This window comes from Ziziphus jujuba, chromosome 7 (assembly GCF_031755915.1).
Source record: "Ziziphus jujuba cultivar Dongzao chromosome 7, ASM3175591v1".
Classification (NCBI taxonomy): Eukaryota; Viridiplantae; Streptophyta; class Magnoliopsida; order Rosales; family Rhamnaceae; genus Ziziphus; species Ziziphus jujuba.
In genome coordinates this window covers 1837552-1854574 of record NC_083385.1, presented here as the reverse complement: position 1 = coordinate 1854574, position 17023 = coordinate 1837552, and the positions used below count along the sequence as shown (strand labels likewise).

Genomic DNA, 17023 nt, shown 5'->3' with positions numbered 1-17023 from the left:
ACATGCAGAATGACAAAAGTGACATTTCAAAATCATATCATCAAAAATAATAATAATAATAATAATAATAAAACAAAAAAAATGAGAAAAACGAGACAAATTTTCATTTTTGGCAGGCAATAAATTTAACACATCGTCACTTTAAAAAGCAAACACCTACTTTTCCAATTAAAGATATATAAAAAAAAAATCTTTGATAATTATTTTGGGGTACTTAGAAATAAAATGTCGTTAATATTTTCAATGTGCTCTATCCATTGTCGACAAGGCAATCTAGTAAATAAGACCAAGTTATAGGACGATTTTGAGATTATAGTTGGCCGTGTGAAAAACACATAGCCCTATAAAACCAGCTCAATCACTGCTCTTTGCACACCTTTCAACTAACCCAACTACTCTCCACACTCCACTCCTTCACTTTGTCTCAGATCTTTGAGCCACTCCCAGCGTTACAAACATACTAAAAAAATAATGCCACTCTTCCATACTTCCACATTCTCTCTGATATTTCCACTCCTCTTCCTCTTCTTTGTACTCTTCACTAGTTCACCCTACTCCGCCGCCGCACGAAGCCACCGTGCAGACGCCTCCACACCCTCAGATCTCGTCCGGTCATCATGTGTCCACGCCAGTTACCCAAGCATCTGCATCAGAACGCTGTCGTCTTACTCTGGCCCAGCCGTGACCCCTCGCGACCTAGCCCAAGCCTCCGTCAAGGTTAGCCTGGCTCGCGCCAGCAGAGTGTCCAAGTACCTGAACCGACTCTCCACCTCCCAACAAGGAGGATCGAAACGGCAGCGAGCGGCGCTGAGAGACTGCGTGGAGCAGATATCTGACTCGGTGGATGAGTTGAGCAGGACTCTGTCCGAGTTGAAACACCTCCGCGGCGAAACGTTTAGGTGGCAGATGAGTAACGCTGAGACTTGGGTGAGTGCGGCCATGACCAATGAAGACACTTGCCTTGATGGATTTCAGGACGTTGATGGGAAACGCAAGTCTGATGTGAGGCGTAAGATCACTAATGTGGCTCGAGTCACTAGTAACGCTCTGTACATGATCAATCGCCTTGATGAAAGTCGTGGTAGGTCCGGATCCATTCCTTGATCATGGATTGGACGGTCCGGATTCTCTGTTGCCACATCCTCATCCTACTCCACTTCGCGCTGCTACTGTCCTCTCCATCGTGTTCGTGTGTTTCTACTCTTTTTGTAGTTTTCTTTTTTTCTTTTTTAATTGTCTTTCCAATTTTCCTTCAAGCTGTATGTTTGTATGTATTATATATAACATTAATATATATATATATATATATCGTAAATTCTATGCAATATATATCCAGATTCTCGAATTGATATAGGTAGTTATTTATAAAAAAAAAAGGTTGAAATTAACAAAGATAAATGAAATTTCATCGACATGTCACATTATTATTATTTTTTAAGAGAAGAACATGACTTTTCGGGAAGAAACTGAAAAACCAGATTTTCATCTTTTTATTTCCCTTTTTTTTCTTTTTTTCATTGACATGTCACACATAATTGGTAACAACAAATAATATTATATGTGATAAGTCTTTAAATTCTCTATGTGGTTTTAATTGGCGTTTTAAATTAATTTAAAAAAGAATACAAATCTCAGATAAATATTGAAAATGAAAAATTTGTAGGTCTACCAGAAGGTTCATAATACACCTAACATGCCGCCAAAATTACTCAAAGGGGCCGACAAACTTCGTTCGTTGTCGGTTACTTGGCGATTTGATATACATATACTAAATGGTACAATTTCAAACATAACTGTTTGCCGTGGCCAAAATATCTATAGCCTATTATTAAGAAGTGGCTACCGACGGAGAAGAAATTTAAGAAAGAAAATAAAATAAGAAAAGTACGAAAACTTGGAGTATTTTTTTTATTTTTATTATTATTATTTTTCTCTTCTAGGACCTGTAAGGAACACGTGTTTAGTAATTTTTAAAAAAATATATATATATTTAAAAATGAGAGGCTTTCGAAACTATTTAAATTGTTTTAGGTTTTTTCTACCCAAATAAAAGATTTTTTCAGTTTTTGATATATATATATTTTTTTTGAAAAGGTTTTTAATTTAGTAGGAGTTCAATAAAGTTTGAATGGGATCCCAATTGCAGCTCAAGTGGCAGAGCAAGCCACAACTATGCTGTGGTACGGTTCGACTATGGGGAAGGAGGGGTGCCAGGGGCAGCCACACTAGAAAAAAATAAATAAATAAATAGAGTTTGAATAAATGATCATTTTTAAATCTCACAATTTGTATGGTAAGAATATAGATCTTGTTATTTTATAAAGCAAAAAGGGTTACAAAATACAGTTATTATTATTATTTTAATATTTTATATAAAAAATTAAAATTAGGTAAAAGAAAAATAAAAAGTTACGACGGAAGATTCAAACTTTTCGAGCCAATTATTACTGATGGGCTGGCCTAACAGGTCTTACAGTCCAACAGCAACTACATCAAGAGGCCCAATTTCACCGACCCAAAGCCGGTTTAGTCCAGACCCAAAATAAAACGAAAAATGGCAAAAGACCCGCTAGATCAACTGTGTTTCTAATGTTGCATAAACCCTAGTGCCAAAGCGAGTATAGGGGGTGGGGTTTCTCTGCAACTAGGGAACTCGCTCACAGTCACCATGGAAGGCATTGGAATGGAGGAAGGGCTTGCAGAGCCCATATATAACCCCACCGATGACGGAGATTTATGCAATTCAATCTTCACGCGTTTTAGCAACTCTACGAGCGAGGACCACCAGCACCTTTGTGCCGTCATCGGAGCCATGTCCCAGGAACTCAAGGACCAGAACCTCCCAACTACCCCTATCACCTACTTCGGCGCCACTTGCTCGTCTCTCGACCGCCTTTCCTCGGAGTCTGGACCGCCATACCACGTCATCGAGGCCCTACTCACCATCCTGTCAATGCTTCTTCCTAGAATGTCAGTCGCAATTCTCAGCAAAAAGCGAGAATTTGTATCGGGTCTCGTCGTCCGTGTTCTCCGATTGAAATCGTTGACGATTGGTGCCGCCACGTCGGGATTGAAGTGTATCTCTCATTTGTTGGTCATCAAAGACAACGTGAACTGGTCGGAAATTTCTCAGCTGTACTCGCTTTTGTTAGGTTTCGTCACCGATTTGCGCCCTAAGGTAATTCCTTTTTCCTTGACATAAAATTTCTTAAATTTATATACCCATATATATATATATATATATTGTTTTTGTTTTTTTGGTTTCTCTTATTATGTTATGTTTTTTAAATTAAATTTATGCCGAAGTGGTGTCTGAACAGGTTAGGAGGCAGTCAATTATATGTCTTCGTTACGTTTTAGAAAATTTTCAAGGCAAATCTTTAGTGGCACCTGCAAGCGAAGGGATTACGAATATATTCGAAAGGTTTCTTCTTCTTGCTGGTGGATCAAATCCAGATAGCGATGAAGGACCAAAAGGCGCCCAGGAGGTCCTATATATTCTTGATGCTATGAAAGACTGTCTTCCACTTATGTCAACGAAGTACACAACCATTGTAATAAAATACTTCAAAACACTCTTGGAACTCCACCAACCCCTTGTCACAAGGCGTATAACTGATAGTTTGTCTTTGTTCTGCCTCAACCCGAACTCTGGGGTTTCTGTTGAAGTACTACTCGATCTCTTATGCTCCTTCGCTCTCTCTGTAGCAAGTGAAACTTCCGTTGACAGCATGGCAATCACTGCTCGCTTGCTTGATGTTGGGACGTCCAAAATTTTTTCAGAGAATAGACAAATATGTGTTGTTAAACTCCCTGTTGTGTTCAATGCTCTCAGAGGTCTGTTATTTGTTCATATCATAGTTTGCTTCCAATTTGATATGGTTCTGTTGGTAAGCGATTCTGAAGAAAGCAGTGTAATTTGCAGATATATTGGCATCTGAACATGAAGAGGCCATTCGTGCAGCTGTGAACACACTGAAGAGTCTGATACATACTTGCATTGATGAAAATTTGATGAAACAGGGAGTGGATCAAATAACCAAGAGTATAAACATGGATGCTAGGAAGTCTGGTCCAACTATTATTGAAAAACTGTGCGCTACTACAGAAAGCTTACTTGGCTATCATTACATTGCTGTTTGGGACCTTGCATTTGAAGTCGTTTCATCAATGTTTGATAAACTAGGTGTTAATTATTATTGGTTTATAGAATAATTTTGTCGGTTTTGATTTCTTTATACTTGCATTATGTACTTCAGGTTAATGTTTCCTCCATTTGTTATTTTTATGCATAAAGAAACATTTTCTGATATATTCTTTCATGCAGGGATTTATTCTTCTTATTTCATGAGAGGAACAATGAAGAGCTTGGCAGATATGCAGAATTTGCCAGATGAAAGTTTCCCTTTCAGGAAACAGGTATTTTTTTTTTTTTTTAATTTTTGTGTTATCTTCCATAAAGAATAATTTTGGTTCAGTGTCCCATTTATTTTTTTGGTTCTTTAACTTTGCAATTGTTGGTAACACAAAGACTTTGTCAAAATGCAGTTGCATGAGTGCCTTGGATCAGCTGTTCGTGCAATGGGACCTGAAACTTTCTTAGGCTTTCTACCTCTAAATTTGGAGGCTGAAGACCTAAGCGAGGTAAATGTTTGGGTCTTTCCTATTCTGAAGCAGTACATTATTGGTGCTCGTTTGAGCTTCTTTGTGGAGGCTATTTTGGGTTCAGTTGGACAGATGAAGCAGAAATCTCAGCAGGTATGTACTTTAATCCAGAGAGAAGCCTGGTTTATTTTCTTTTAAATGGAATTTGCTATATGCTTCATATTTATTTCCAGCTTGAGCTGCAAGGACGGACTTATGCATCAAGGAGTCTGGATGCACTGGTATACTCTTTATGGTCCTTGCTGCCTTCATTTTGCAACTATCCTTTGGACACTGCTGAAAGTATCAAGGATCTGGAGAAAGCTCTATGTAGTGCCCTCCATGAAGAGCCCGATGCTCGTGGAACAATATGCTCCAGTTTGCAGATCTTAATAAGACAGAATAAGAAAATTCTGGAAAATAAGAATGATCCATATGATCTGTCGGATTCTGAGTTCAATCCTGTGAGGGACCGACTTGTAGCTTACTATACGGCACAGGTTGCTGCAGATAACTTAAGTGCACTTAGGTCATCCGCTCATGCATTACTGTCTGTTTTGTCTTCGGTCTTCCTCAAATCAAAAAAAGATGATGGAGGTTGCTTGCAGGTACTTAATCTATGTCAAGGAAGAACTTGATTATATTACATTCCCGAGTATATGTAGTATATACTTGTTCTCATTGTTCTGTTTAGATTTGTGTGATGCCGTTTTCTTATCATAAGCAACTGTTTAGGTTGCTTTTGGGATATTCTGGTGTATCTGAATCACTCAGAACATGTATCTGTTTTTAGTATACTCTTTACTTATATGTTCTTTGGTAGTACACCTGACAGAAGCTCCAAATGAATGGTGATTTGTTTTCTCAATTGATTATGATATTGTTTTATCCTTATTCATGAATGGTAAGATTTTTCCTTTTGATCATGTTTATTGGATTGCTTAAGATTGAATCAACAATCATTTTTTACAAAGTGAATCTTGTAGTTGCATTGCATTTCATTAACTTGTATTTAGAGGTTTATAGAAAGTTAAAGTAATTACGGTTTTACAGGCGACAATTAGTGAGTTTGCTTCAATAGCAGATAAAGAAGTTGTGTCAAAAATTTTCAAAAGAACGATGAAGAGACTTTTAAATGTCACTCTAGTTGCGGGTAAAGCAGAACATTCAAGGAATTCTAGTTCTATGCAGGTTGATGATTCATCAGATCAGAATTCAGCATCGTTCATGAGGTTGTTTTTTATTCTCTTTATATTGCTGATGTGGTTCACTTAATGGTAGCCCTTTGGTGTGCTTTGCATGCTTTCATTGATGATTTTTACAGGTTCCTGTTTCAAATGCATTCATTATCAAATTGGGTTGAACTTTTGCACTATGTAACGGTCTAGTCACTCCTTTTTTTATTGGCAGAGCACAACTTTTTGACTTAGCTGTTTCACTTTCGCCTGGTTTGAACACTGAAGAGATTGAAGTTTTATTTGTCCCAATAAAGGCTGCATTACAGGTTTGAATCTATGTCTATCTGGTGATTGATTTGATTTTGATGTCTATGGAGGGAACTTCTGATTGGTTTCTGAAAGCGGAAAGTGAGTACTAATTAAAGGATTTCTAAGTGCAGGATGGTGAAGGTCTGATCCAAAAGAAGGCATACAAAGTCCTCTCAGTTATGCTCAGGGTAAGTGAACCTGTTTTAAGTTTTATGCTATGCATGTTTTTGACAATTTGTACCCATGCTTTCATATGATAATGTCATTTAAATTATGGGACAATCAAGTGGAGGAAAACTGTTTACTGGTCTGAGTGGTTATGCCTTGGCCAAATTCTTAAAAGTGATGAATTCATGACCAACTCGCATTGGCAAAATTTTTATTACCAGTTATAACTCTTTAACAAAGAGGCATACTGTCAAAATGCAGACATTTGTTATGTGGCCATTTTGAGCTATGTAGAGAAATATTTTACTTTGATGCCATTTTGTCTTATAATCAATTGAAACCTTTGTTTTATTTTGGCTGTCAGAACTGTCATGGGTTCCTTTCATCAAAGCTTGAGGAATTGCTTCAACTTATGATTGATGTGCTGCCTTCATGTCATTTTTCGGCCAAGCGGCACAGACTGGATTGTCTGTACTTCCTAATAGTCCAGGTTTCCAAGGTAATTATAGATTGGATGGTTCTCTCTTATCAACTTAAGATGGACCAGCTTCACTGTGAATTTATTGCGTAGCACGCTTGTATTTTAGTTCATGTTTAATAAGCATGCATGTTAATTTCTGAATGTATTTTTCTGTCTGCAGGATAACATCGAGCAGAGATGGCATGACATCATAAGTTCTTTCCTAACTGAAATTATACTTGCCCTGAAGGAGGTAATATGTCATATCAGCTGGAACTGTGTACTGTCCAGTTATTGATGCTATTGGTGATTGCTTTTTCCTGGACCCTTTATCTTGATTAACTCGTAACCTTGTTGTCTTTAGCTTTTTTCATTATTTTTTTTCTTAATGGTCATTTTCCTATGATAATTTTGCATAATAGATGTGCATCTGATGTGCAAAGTCTTGTAAATGAAAGTAGCAATGTTATTCTGTAAAACAGGTTTCTATCTTCTCTCTAGTTGACTGAATGTGTTTGTGGTCTGGTGGCTGATATAGTCTATAGCCCATCCCTATCATGGTCATCTGTTTTAGGATCAAAATAGACTATTTCTTGGAAATATTTAGAGCAGTGACGATAAGCACTTGGAATTTAGATAATTCCTTGAGCTTCTAGCTTTGTATAATTGCTGATTTGTTGTAAAAATTTTGATTTTTTGTTCTTTCAGGCTAACAAAAAAACAAGAAACAGAGCCTATGATATTCTTGTTGAAATTGGCCATGCTTGTGGGGATGAAGAGAAAGGCGGGAAAAGAGAAAACTTGTATCAATTTTTCAACATGGTATTGCATTTCATCTTGTTCCAGAAATTCAATTATAAACTATTCAAGTCATTGACTTTGACACTTGTGTATACTCTTGACCTTGTAATCCTTGTAGCAAGTTTTCATCGACGTCATGATTTCAGGTAGCTGGACGCTTGGCTGGTGGAACTCCTCATATGATCAGTGCTGCAGTGAAAGGCTTAGCTCGCTTGGTTTATGAGTTCTCTGACCTTGTTTCAACTACTTCAAATTTGCTTCCTGCAACATTTTTACTTCTTCAAAGAAAGAACAGAGAAATAAACAAAGTTTGTTTGCTCTCCCTTTATGAGAACATTTTAGAGTTAATATTTAGTTTTGATAAAATTATAAATGAATTTATGCTCACACTCCTTACACTTTGTTAATTCTTTACGATGGCTTATATGAATTTTTCCTTCATGGCTTTTTAATGCAGGCTAATTTAGGTCTATTAAAGGTTCTAGTGGCCAAATCAAAGGCCGAGGGTCTGCAATCACACTTGAAAAGTATGGTGGAGGGTTTGCTGAAGTGGCAAGATGACACCAAGACGCACTTCAAAGCTAAGGTTTAGTTTAATAAGCATGTTGTTTCTATTATTTTTGCTTTCTTTTTCTTGGTTGACAATGGCAGTGATTTCATACACTTACCAATTGCCCATATCCTAAATCGTAATCATGCCGATTGATTTGGAATTGTTATCAGGTTAAACAACTATTGGAAATGCTTGTCAAGAAATGTGGGCTGGACGCTGTCAAGGCTGTGATGCCTGAGGAACACATGAAACTCCTTACCAACATACGGAAGGTCTGTTTAAATGCATGATGCTAGGATGTAAATCTGTTAGGGCGTTAATTCTGATGTTATTCTTGCTGAACATAGATCAAGGAACGAAAAGAGAGGAAACAAACTTCTAAATCCGAGGAAGTTCGATCGCATGTCTCGAAAGCAACTACATCCAGGTGTTATTCATAGTTCAATATTGATGCATGTATACGGATTCCATATGTATTATATGTGCATAACTATGTAGTAACCTTTGTTTTCTCACCAGAAAGATAAAATGAATTTATGCTCATTAAAAATGTATGAAACATTCTGGTTTCTTCTTTGTTCATAAAATCTCTATAGCCAAATCAGATTTTGGTGCACAATAGGAGGTTTTAACACACATAGAGGAAGGTTTTTGAGGGGAAGAATTGCCCCTTAACGTTACTTTCCAATTCTAGATCAGGGAGCTATTCAAGAGAGGTTTTTTTTTTTTTGTTTTTACCCTTTTGGCAAGATTTTCCATGTGAAATTATACTTTGGCCAATACAATCTAGTGTCATTTGGAAATTATTTACTTCCACAAAGTCTATTTATTTCTGTAGCTTTTTTCTTGATGTTATTTATTTATCTTCTTTGGGGTAAATTCTCTTTTCAGGCTAAGCAGATGGAACCATACGAAAATATTTTCCGATTTTAGTGATGAAGAAACAGAGAACAGTGATGCAGAGTATACAGGTTCCAAAACAGTTTCTGGTAGACGGGGCAAGGCTTCTTCACAACTGAAGTCCAAAGCATCTTTATCCCGGTCAGTTGTAATTTTCAATTTTTCATATTCATTACTCATTAGGGTGTGTGTTCAATGATTTGTAGGGCATACTTCTTATATAGTCTTGGTGGCTAGAAGTTCCATCTCTAGTAGATGTAACTGAGATGTCAGTGATCTCTCATCTCAAATTTATTAATGCTGATGAGAAATTTAAGAAGTCTCTTGATTTTACCGAGACAATGACGTGGTCCTATTTTTCCAATTTGCTGTTTCCTGTTACTAAATATGGCAGGGGATGACTTCATCATCGATTATTTAGGACCTGTGATTGCAATTGGTTTTCCTTTTGACCTAATGCAAATTATTAACTTATTGTCCAGGTCGAGGAGTAGAGTAGATAAAAACTTGCCAGAACACTTTGTTGACCAAATAGAAGAAGAGCCACTAGACTTGCTTGATCGACAGAGAACTAGGTCAGCTCTTCAAACAATGGAAAACTTAAAACGGAAAAAAGCTGATGATGAGCCAGAGATAGATTCTGATGGGCGCTTGATAATTCATGAACTGAAGCCAAAGATGGAGAAGGCATTCCAGCCTGAGTCAGATGGTTGGAGTGAAGCAGGTAGTTACATGTCTGTAAACTCAAAGCGAAATCAGAAGCGCCAGAAAACATCCGACTCTGGATGGGCCTATACGGGGAATGAGTATGTGAGCAAGAAGGCAGCTGGAGATGTGAGTAGGAAGGACAAGCTTGAACCATATGCATATTGGCCGCTAGATCGCAAGATGATGAGCCGTAGACCACAACATCGGGCAGCTGCAAGGAGAGGGATGGCCAGTGTGGTAAAGATGACAAAGAAGCTTGAAGGCAAGAGTGCCTCTAGTATACTGGGAGTTAAAAAGGGCCATAAGAAAAACAGCAAGAAAAAAAGATCAGCTAAATAAGCAATAAAATTGGTTTGTATTGTTTATTTACCCTATAAGCTATTATTAATAGAAGCATCCCTGTGTTGAGAAATTTCTCTAGGCAGTACTGGGTAGACAGGGTCGCCCTCATTTTTGGGACAGTCATACATGTGTATGTAATTACAATCTAAAATTTTGATTTCACAAAATGAAAATTCTTTTGTTTTTTAGCTTTTATGTTTTTTGTTAAAACTTTTGTTTTTTAGGTCGGTCTTTTAACAGAGTTTATGTGAGAATGGGTCGGATGGTGAAATTTATATTCGAGCAAAAGAATGGAAAACAAAGATGAGGAACTTAATGGGAGCAGCCCCTTCACAGCATGTTATTCAACACCTCGGTGCTATTCGACAGAAAAATTCGATTTCCTTTGTCCGTGCAGAATTGTTGGGGTTGGTTTCAAAATTTTCCTTATGAAACAAATCGTACATCTGAGCATCGTACGGTGGATATAGTGCATCGTCTGAAAGAGGTCAGACAGAACAACACACAGAACAAAGACAGCAAACTAAAACAAAATCAAAAACAAAATTAAATGAAATTTTTATCTTTTGGGTTTTTATTTTTATTATTATTATTTTTTTAATGATTCGGACTTCATATTTGATAGTATAATAGGTTAATACAGGTAATCTTACCCCGGTTTCCTTTTGTAAAAGACAGACAAGGAATGGGGTGTTAGAAAGTGAACAAGAGATTAGACAAACGTAGCACCACAGCCCGCAGCTGTCAAAAGTTATAACCTATGCAACCGCCTGATCAAAATTCATTACAACTTGGATATCAAATCAATCTGATCAACCATCTACTTGTACATGAAAATAAAAATACCAAACAAGGCCAGTATTGATTAAAAGGGGTTAAGTGGCTAATATAGTAAATAAAGCCCTTGTATGGCAATTTATGCAAAGAGGAAAATTTCTAACATTAGGAAGCAAAAGTAATTCCATGATAAACATTGGCTGAATTCTGAATGTTGTTCCCCATCCCAAGGGCCATTTCAATTGTCTCTTCCCTAGTGATCAGCTGTCCAACCAATTTGATCTGCATGCCCATGTGCATTCCCCAAATCAAAAAGACATGCAGAAACAAAGGAAATTTCTCGCTTCTCTCAGTAGCTGCAAGACATAGCAAGCCTCGTCAGTACAACCACTTTTAATATAGGAAAATAACTAGAACATGACCATTGAGTTCTCTCATATTTCAAATCCCTCGCCAAAGGAAAGGACCTCGTTAATAGATATATACCTTCACCATCATCATAACAAGGTTGAAGTAGCCCACTGAATCTGTTCTACTCATAAGGGGCAAGTATGATTGATGAGTTGTGGCCACCAAACCCAAATGAATTAGATAATGCCACTTTAACATTAAGTCTCTCTTTCTTTGGCCCCACAAGAAATTTTCTGTCCTGTTATATTGTGCTAGAAAAGTTAGATCACCCAATGCCACAGATTGCAAAAACGTCGACTCTTCTATCAACATGGAAATGAAAACATCATCAGACAAAAACTATTTTCAAAATAGGCATACGTTTACATACCACGCCTTTATCCGGGTTTTCCAGGTTGACGTTTGGATGAACCCACCCTGTTCGTATTGCCTGTGCAAATATACATGATAACTAGAGTTATGGAAGGCAATGATAACATATGTGCTATGTAATTGACCTAAATTAGAATTCTTCCAGTTGAAACCACCATAGTAAAATATAATTTACTTGTACTGTTGCTACAGCTTCTACACCACCAGCTGCTCCTAGGAGATGACCAATCATGGATTTCGTAGAGTTTAACCTTAACTGCAAAAAGTAGAGTTCTTAGCATGGTTGTATATAAAAGATGGACAAGTCGCTTATATCACTAATTAAGTTACCTCAGGATTCTGGCCAAAGCAATGCATGAGAGCTTGATACTCTTTAAGGTCTCCAGCTGGTGTGGATGTAGCATGTGCATTGATGTAATTTACATCTTCCCTGGATACCCCAGAGTGAGCTAATGCCTTCTCTATGCAGAGAATAACACCAGCACCTGATGCAGACAGGGAAATAGAAAACATTACTAGAAGATCTCATGAGATTATCAACACCCAAAAAAGTGGATATCCAAAATGCAAAAGCATGAACAATATTGTTCTTGAAAGCACCTTCCAAATTCTCAAATGAGAAATATATATATATATATATATATTTTAAAGAACCATTTTAGCAACAAATTTTCGCTTAATTTCAATAGTAAAAATGTAGTATCTCCAGTGGACTATTCCTATTGCCCAACCATGAAAGTAGAGTAACAACAATAGCGATAGAGGAAAATATGGAAGATGGCTTAGGGTCTTTCTGCTTGAGAACATAATACTGAATTTCAGCTTGCAGAGTCGTAATTGTTGAAGGAAATGCAAATTACCATCAGGATGAGGCTCAGTCATGTGATAAGCATCACATGTGAAGCTTCCACCTAGAAATTCTGCATAGATATTTGCGCCTCTTCTCTGCAAAATCAGAAAAAAGTGATTAAATGCATTATTGACTAGAACATCTCTGCAAGAATGGTTATGACAACACAGAGCATAGCAATCAATGCAATATGAAATTAGAGAAAACAATTTCAAGAGACAAGATGAAACAGAGAAAGAGAAATAAATGCAGATACCAAGTATATTATATACTATTGAGTAGATTTAAAAGTACCTTGGCATGCTCTAATTCTTCTAAAAGCAAAACTCCAGCTCCTTCTCCCATAACAAATCCATCACGGTTCTGTTCAGTAACAAACACAGAAGAGCAGTCAATTACCTCCAATATCAAGCTTAATAATTATCAGTTTATATCCCGCAAATGAAGACATAATGAGACATCATGATTTGTTGTCTTATTTCCTTGTAATGAAAAACAAAAAATAAAATAAAATAACATGAGGTAGAATGCTGGCTTGATCACTCTTCATGAAATTACTGGAATTAACTGAGTAAAAAAACTTCATAATATAGATTTTTGTGAATTTCATTTATCAATAATCTCACTGCTTCATGTGCTGATCAGAATTTTACAACATTTATCAGTCACAACCAACGGAAAAAGGAAAAAGAAAGCATGAAAGAAAAAGGGTTAGTGACAATATTACAATGTCCCAAGGACGTGAAGCTTTCGCCGGGTCATTATTATGTTGTGAAAGAGCTCTGCATGCCACAAATCCACCCAAGCCTGCACCAATGACCGAAAATTAGAAGTCGAACAATAATAACATTAACAAGTTCATGGTTATACAATAATGCCAAGAGGAGCTAGTCCAAATGACATGTTGGAAAACATACCAATGGGTATAATTGCTGCATCTGAGCCACCAGAAAGCATCACATCCTGCATAAGCAGTAGTTGAAAAAATTATAATAAAATTTTAGCACCATCTTTTCATAATATTTTATTCTCTCATGTGAACTAGTTCAGCAAATTTCTTCAGAGTTGAAAGACAACCATGCTGACTGCTGAGATAGCAGCTAAAGCCAAACACTTACCGCTTCACCTCTAATGATGTGGTTTGCCGCATTCAAAATACAAAAGTTGCTAGTTGCACAAGCAGTAGAAATTGAATAATTTGGGCCCATCCATCCCTGCGATCCATTGTCCAAACAACTATTAGGACAAGTACATTATTCAAACAGCTGTCAGAAGACATCCTAGTAATACAGTAATATCAACATTTGAACAAACCAGATCCATCGCAAGCATGGCAGAGCCCATATTTGTAGTTGCAAAGGGTACACAGAAAGGATTCATCTTCTTATATGAAACCCGTAAAGCTTCAATAGCATCATTAAAAACCTGTTCAGCACATAAAACAACAAAAAGTAGTCAGTTAATACATTATTTTGACAAGATGACACTGACAAAACTGCTTCATTGTCCCATCTGCAGGTCATGTTGCTCTACATGGTTCTCTATAGCTTGAAATTTTACTTTCTGCATATAATTTTACTAGATGATACCATTTGATTAAGGTCAGTAAAGTTGTAACAGTCAAGACAAGTAGAATACTGAAGCAAATAATTTTGGGCTTGGGAAGGCAAATCTTCCTACGCTTGGAAACCACAGGCAGCAGATGTGATATAATTTTGCAGATTTCATAATGAATTTGTTATGTATCATGAGATTGACTACTAGTTAGTACAAGCTTTTCATTAAGTCAAATTTTCATCCTCTTTCATTTGCCTTGTGTACTTTGGTAAACTACAGAGCACTTAGTTACCTTCATGCCACCCATTGCTGAGCCAATCAAAACTCCACATTTAGCTTTATCAAACTCATCCATTATTTCTTCTGTAATTCCTCCATCAGCCAAGGCCTTTTTGCCAGCAATAAGCATGTAAAGCATAAATTTATCCATCCTCTTGGCTAGTTTTGGTGCAACCCATCCATCAGTCGAGAATGACTTGATCTCTCCTGCAATTCTCTGAGAAATAAAAAAAAAGCACTAAGAACAACATGCAGAGGGAGTAACACTTGAAAACAGATCTAGAAGACAACTTACAGTTGGAAATTGGGCACAATCAAAAGTCTCTATCTGACTTATGCCACTAACACCCTCGAGCAAATTATCATAAAAGATATCTGGATCATGACCTAAAGGGGTCACCACACCCATCCCAGTCACAACAACTCGCCTCTGCTTTGTCATAGGTTTCTTCTTCGTACTCACCCCCTCAGCAGGTCGCACAGCTATTGCCATGGTTTCCCCTAAATTTTGAAGAGCAATAAAGTAGAAAGAAAAAAAGGAAATAGACAGACATGTCAGCATGGACAATATAGTTATTTAGTTATGTAATTGTATTAATGGGCAAGCTTCCTTCTACACCATTGCCACAGAGCAAAGCCAACAAACCACATCCATATTCTTTCATGCATAAGATGAGTATCAAAATTGTGAAAGCCTAATAACTGAGTGGGTAAAGTTCAACTATACCATAAAAGAAAAAATGTAATTATAAAGTAACAGAATACTAACTAGTTCTCTCGATTATTTTGCTTCTTCATAACACAAATCCTGGCTTAGTACAATATGTTTTCGCTCTCCAAGACATCTTTCAATGGTTAGCACAGAGGGAAAACAAGAAAATTGACTTGGATTAGGTGACAAGGTTGATAAAAGGCAGACGTAGAACAAGGTGTTTGCTTTTCAATATTTTTTTACCGTAAAATGGTCATATATTTTTAACTTTTGTCCTCTTTAACATTGCGTGAAACTTTATTATTAGCAAAATCATTGCGTGAAAGTTAACTTCCCCATCACCACCAGTTAAAAAAGCAAAAACAAACAGCATGATTTCCCATGAGACATCATCCTCAAAGAAGATCAGACCTGTATGGCTGATCAATTTCAGGACAATCTTAGTAATGGAAAAAAAACATATCCACGATGCAAAACTTGCAGAAAGTAAAGCCTGTGACTTCCACTAGTATCTAGTATTTACCATACGCTATTGCAAGCAAGCCACAGTAACCATTAATGGGTTTCCAGACATTTTTTTCGTTTCTATTAGCAGAATAGAAAACAAACAGAACACAGAAATTTATTTTTCATTCCAATTACCTCGGTATCCAAATATATGGGAAAACAGGGTGTTAATGTGTCAAACAGTTCAATTTACATAACTGGATCTCAGGTCCCCAACAATAATGAATGTAACACTCAATTAAAGTTACAATAAAATCGTGTTTCAGAATACATAAAAAAGAGAATAAAAGTAATAAAATAAAATGAAATAAAACTAGTAACCAATTGCGCTCCAATAGAAATGAGTCCAAAGAAAGTTGGCCAAATAAGAATGTCGATAAAACCGAGGATAAATAATAAATAAACAGCCTAAAATATGTACTAAATTTTCTGAAAAACAAAAACCAGATACCCAAGTTATTAAGGGGAATAAAAAAGAGTATAATATGCATCTAAAAAGTAGAATCACAAACAAACTTGGGTTTAAGAGCTCAAATTAAGTATAACAGTATTAATATCTGAAAAACACAAATACCCGAAAGAGAGGCTCGATTGATACGCCTTTGCCTGCGGTTGGTAGAAGCACTTTTGGATCCGAACAGAGAGGGGAAGCCATTGTAGCCCGAAGAAGAAAGCCCCTTGGAGCTATGGTACTCATTGCAGGGCTCGAAAGCGAGGCACGAGCTCATCAGACCCTGAATGCTGGATCCGCAGAAGGACGAAATTAAGCCCCTATTGAATTCGGCACTCTCACTACTACATTTCGCCCAGACCTTCCTCCTCCGAGCCCACCTGCTCAATCTCTTGGACGACTGAAGCAAGGACGAGCTCGAGGAATAGTCTCTGTCGCACGTGACCGACATGCAGGCTGCCACGAGCCACGTGCAGAGAGGAGATGCAAGTGAGGAGGCCGCCATGGAAGGACCCAGATGGCAAAATCGAAAACCCAGATAAAAAAAAACCGATTTTGAAGCAAATCCCACCAATGAAAATGGCAACCTAAGCGAACAGGGAGAAGAAGAAGAAGAAAAAATAGAAGAGGAACGAAAGGTGGAGGGAAGTGGAGGTCGGGTTTGAGAGACGGCGAATATAGTGGTGGTAATGGTGGAGCAGAAGAAGAAGGGGAAGGCTAAGGAAGGAAATGGAAGGTCGCATTCGATCTCTTCCTCTTTGGAAGTTTTTATTTGAAACCGTTCAAGATGCCAAGTTTTGGGCAATCTGAGTCGTCCTCAGAAGAGAACGCCAAGTGCTCTCTCTCTCTCTCACTCACTCATTCACTGTATTTTTTTTTTTTTTTTTTTTTTGGGAGACTAAAATACAAGATGTGTAACAAATTTACAAAACATCGATTTCCAGAATAATTAATTAATTCTTTTTTAATAATATTTATGTGTATAATTTATTTCACATTGAAAATTCTGAAAACTTGGATGTAATGCATTGCTGGCTATAACCT

At 37.1% G+C, this 17023-nt stretch overlaps 3 protein-coding genes across 3 annotated transcripts; 2 read left to right on the top strand and 1 right to left on the bottom strand.

Annotated features, from left to right (window-relative positions):
* The first annotated feature begins 358 nt into the window (after positions 1-358).
* LOC107407301 (pectinesterase inhibitor 3) lies at positions 359-1327 on the top strand. Its single transcript, XM_016014562.4, has one exon. The coding sequence runs from the start codon at positions 472-474 to the stop codon at positions 1102-1104; it is 633 nt and encodes a 210-aa protein (XP_015870048.1). The 5' UTR covers positions 359-471; the 3' UTR covers positions 1105-1327.
* A 1253-nt stretch (positions 1328-2580) lies between these two features.
* On the top strand, positions 2581-10251 carry LOC125423790 (uncharacterized). Its single transcript, XM_048478957.2, has 18 exons — positions 2581-3178; positions 3321-3837; positions 3926-4186; positions 4328-4419; positions 4549-4758; positions 4839-5252; positions 5698-5876; positions 6055-6148; positions 6263-6319; positions 6664-6798; positions 6941-7012; positions 7468-7581; positions 7707-7868; positions 8018-8146; positions 8284-8385; positions 8461-8540; positions 9005-9154; positions 9496-10251. Exons 1-18 carry the CDS (start codon positions 2669-2671, stop codon positions 10058-10060), a joined length of 3843 nt encoding a protein of 1280 aa, XP_048334914.2. The 5' UTR covers positions 2581-2668; the 3' UTR covers positions 10061-10251.
* Positions 10252-10775: 524 nt separating this feature from the next.
* LOC125423791 (3-oxoacyl-[acyl-carrier-protein] synthase II, chloroplastic) lies at positions 10776-16921 on the bottom strand. The gene is made up of 14 exons (XM_048478959.2): positions 16103-16921; positions 14605-14810; positions 14323-14526; positions 13788-13898; positions 13592-13687; positions 13391-13436; positions 13201-13280; positions 12768-12836; positions 12484-12568; positions 11954-12108; positions 11799-11879; positions 11622-11681; positions 11327-11489; positions 10776-11196 (listed from the first exon to the last, which is right to left on the bottom strand). Exons 1-13 carry the CDS (start codon positions 16482-16484, stop codon positions 11373-11375), a joined length of 1692 nt encoding a protein of 563 aa, XP_048334916.1. The 5' UTR covers positions 16485-16921; the 3' UTR covers positions 10776-11196; positions 11327-11372.
* Between the last annotated feature and the right edge of the window lie 102 nt (positions 16922-17023).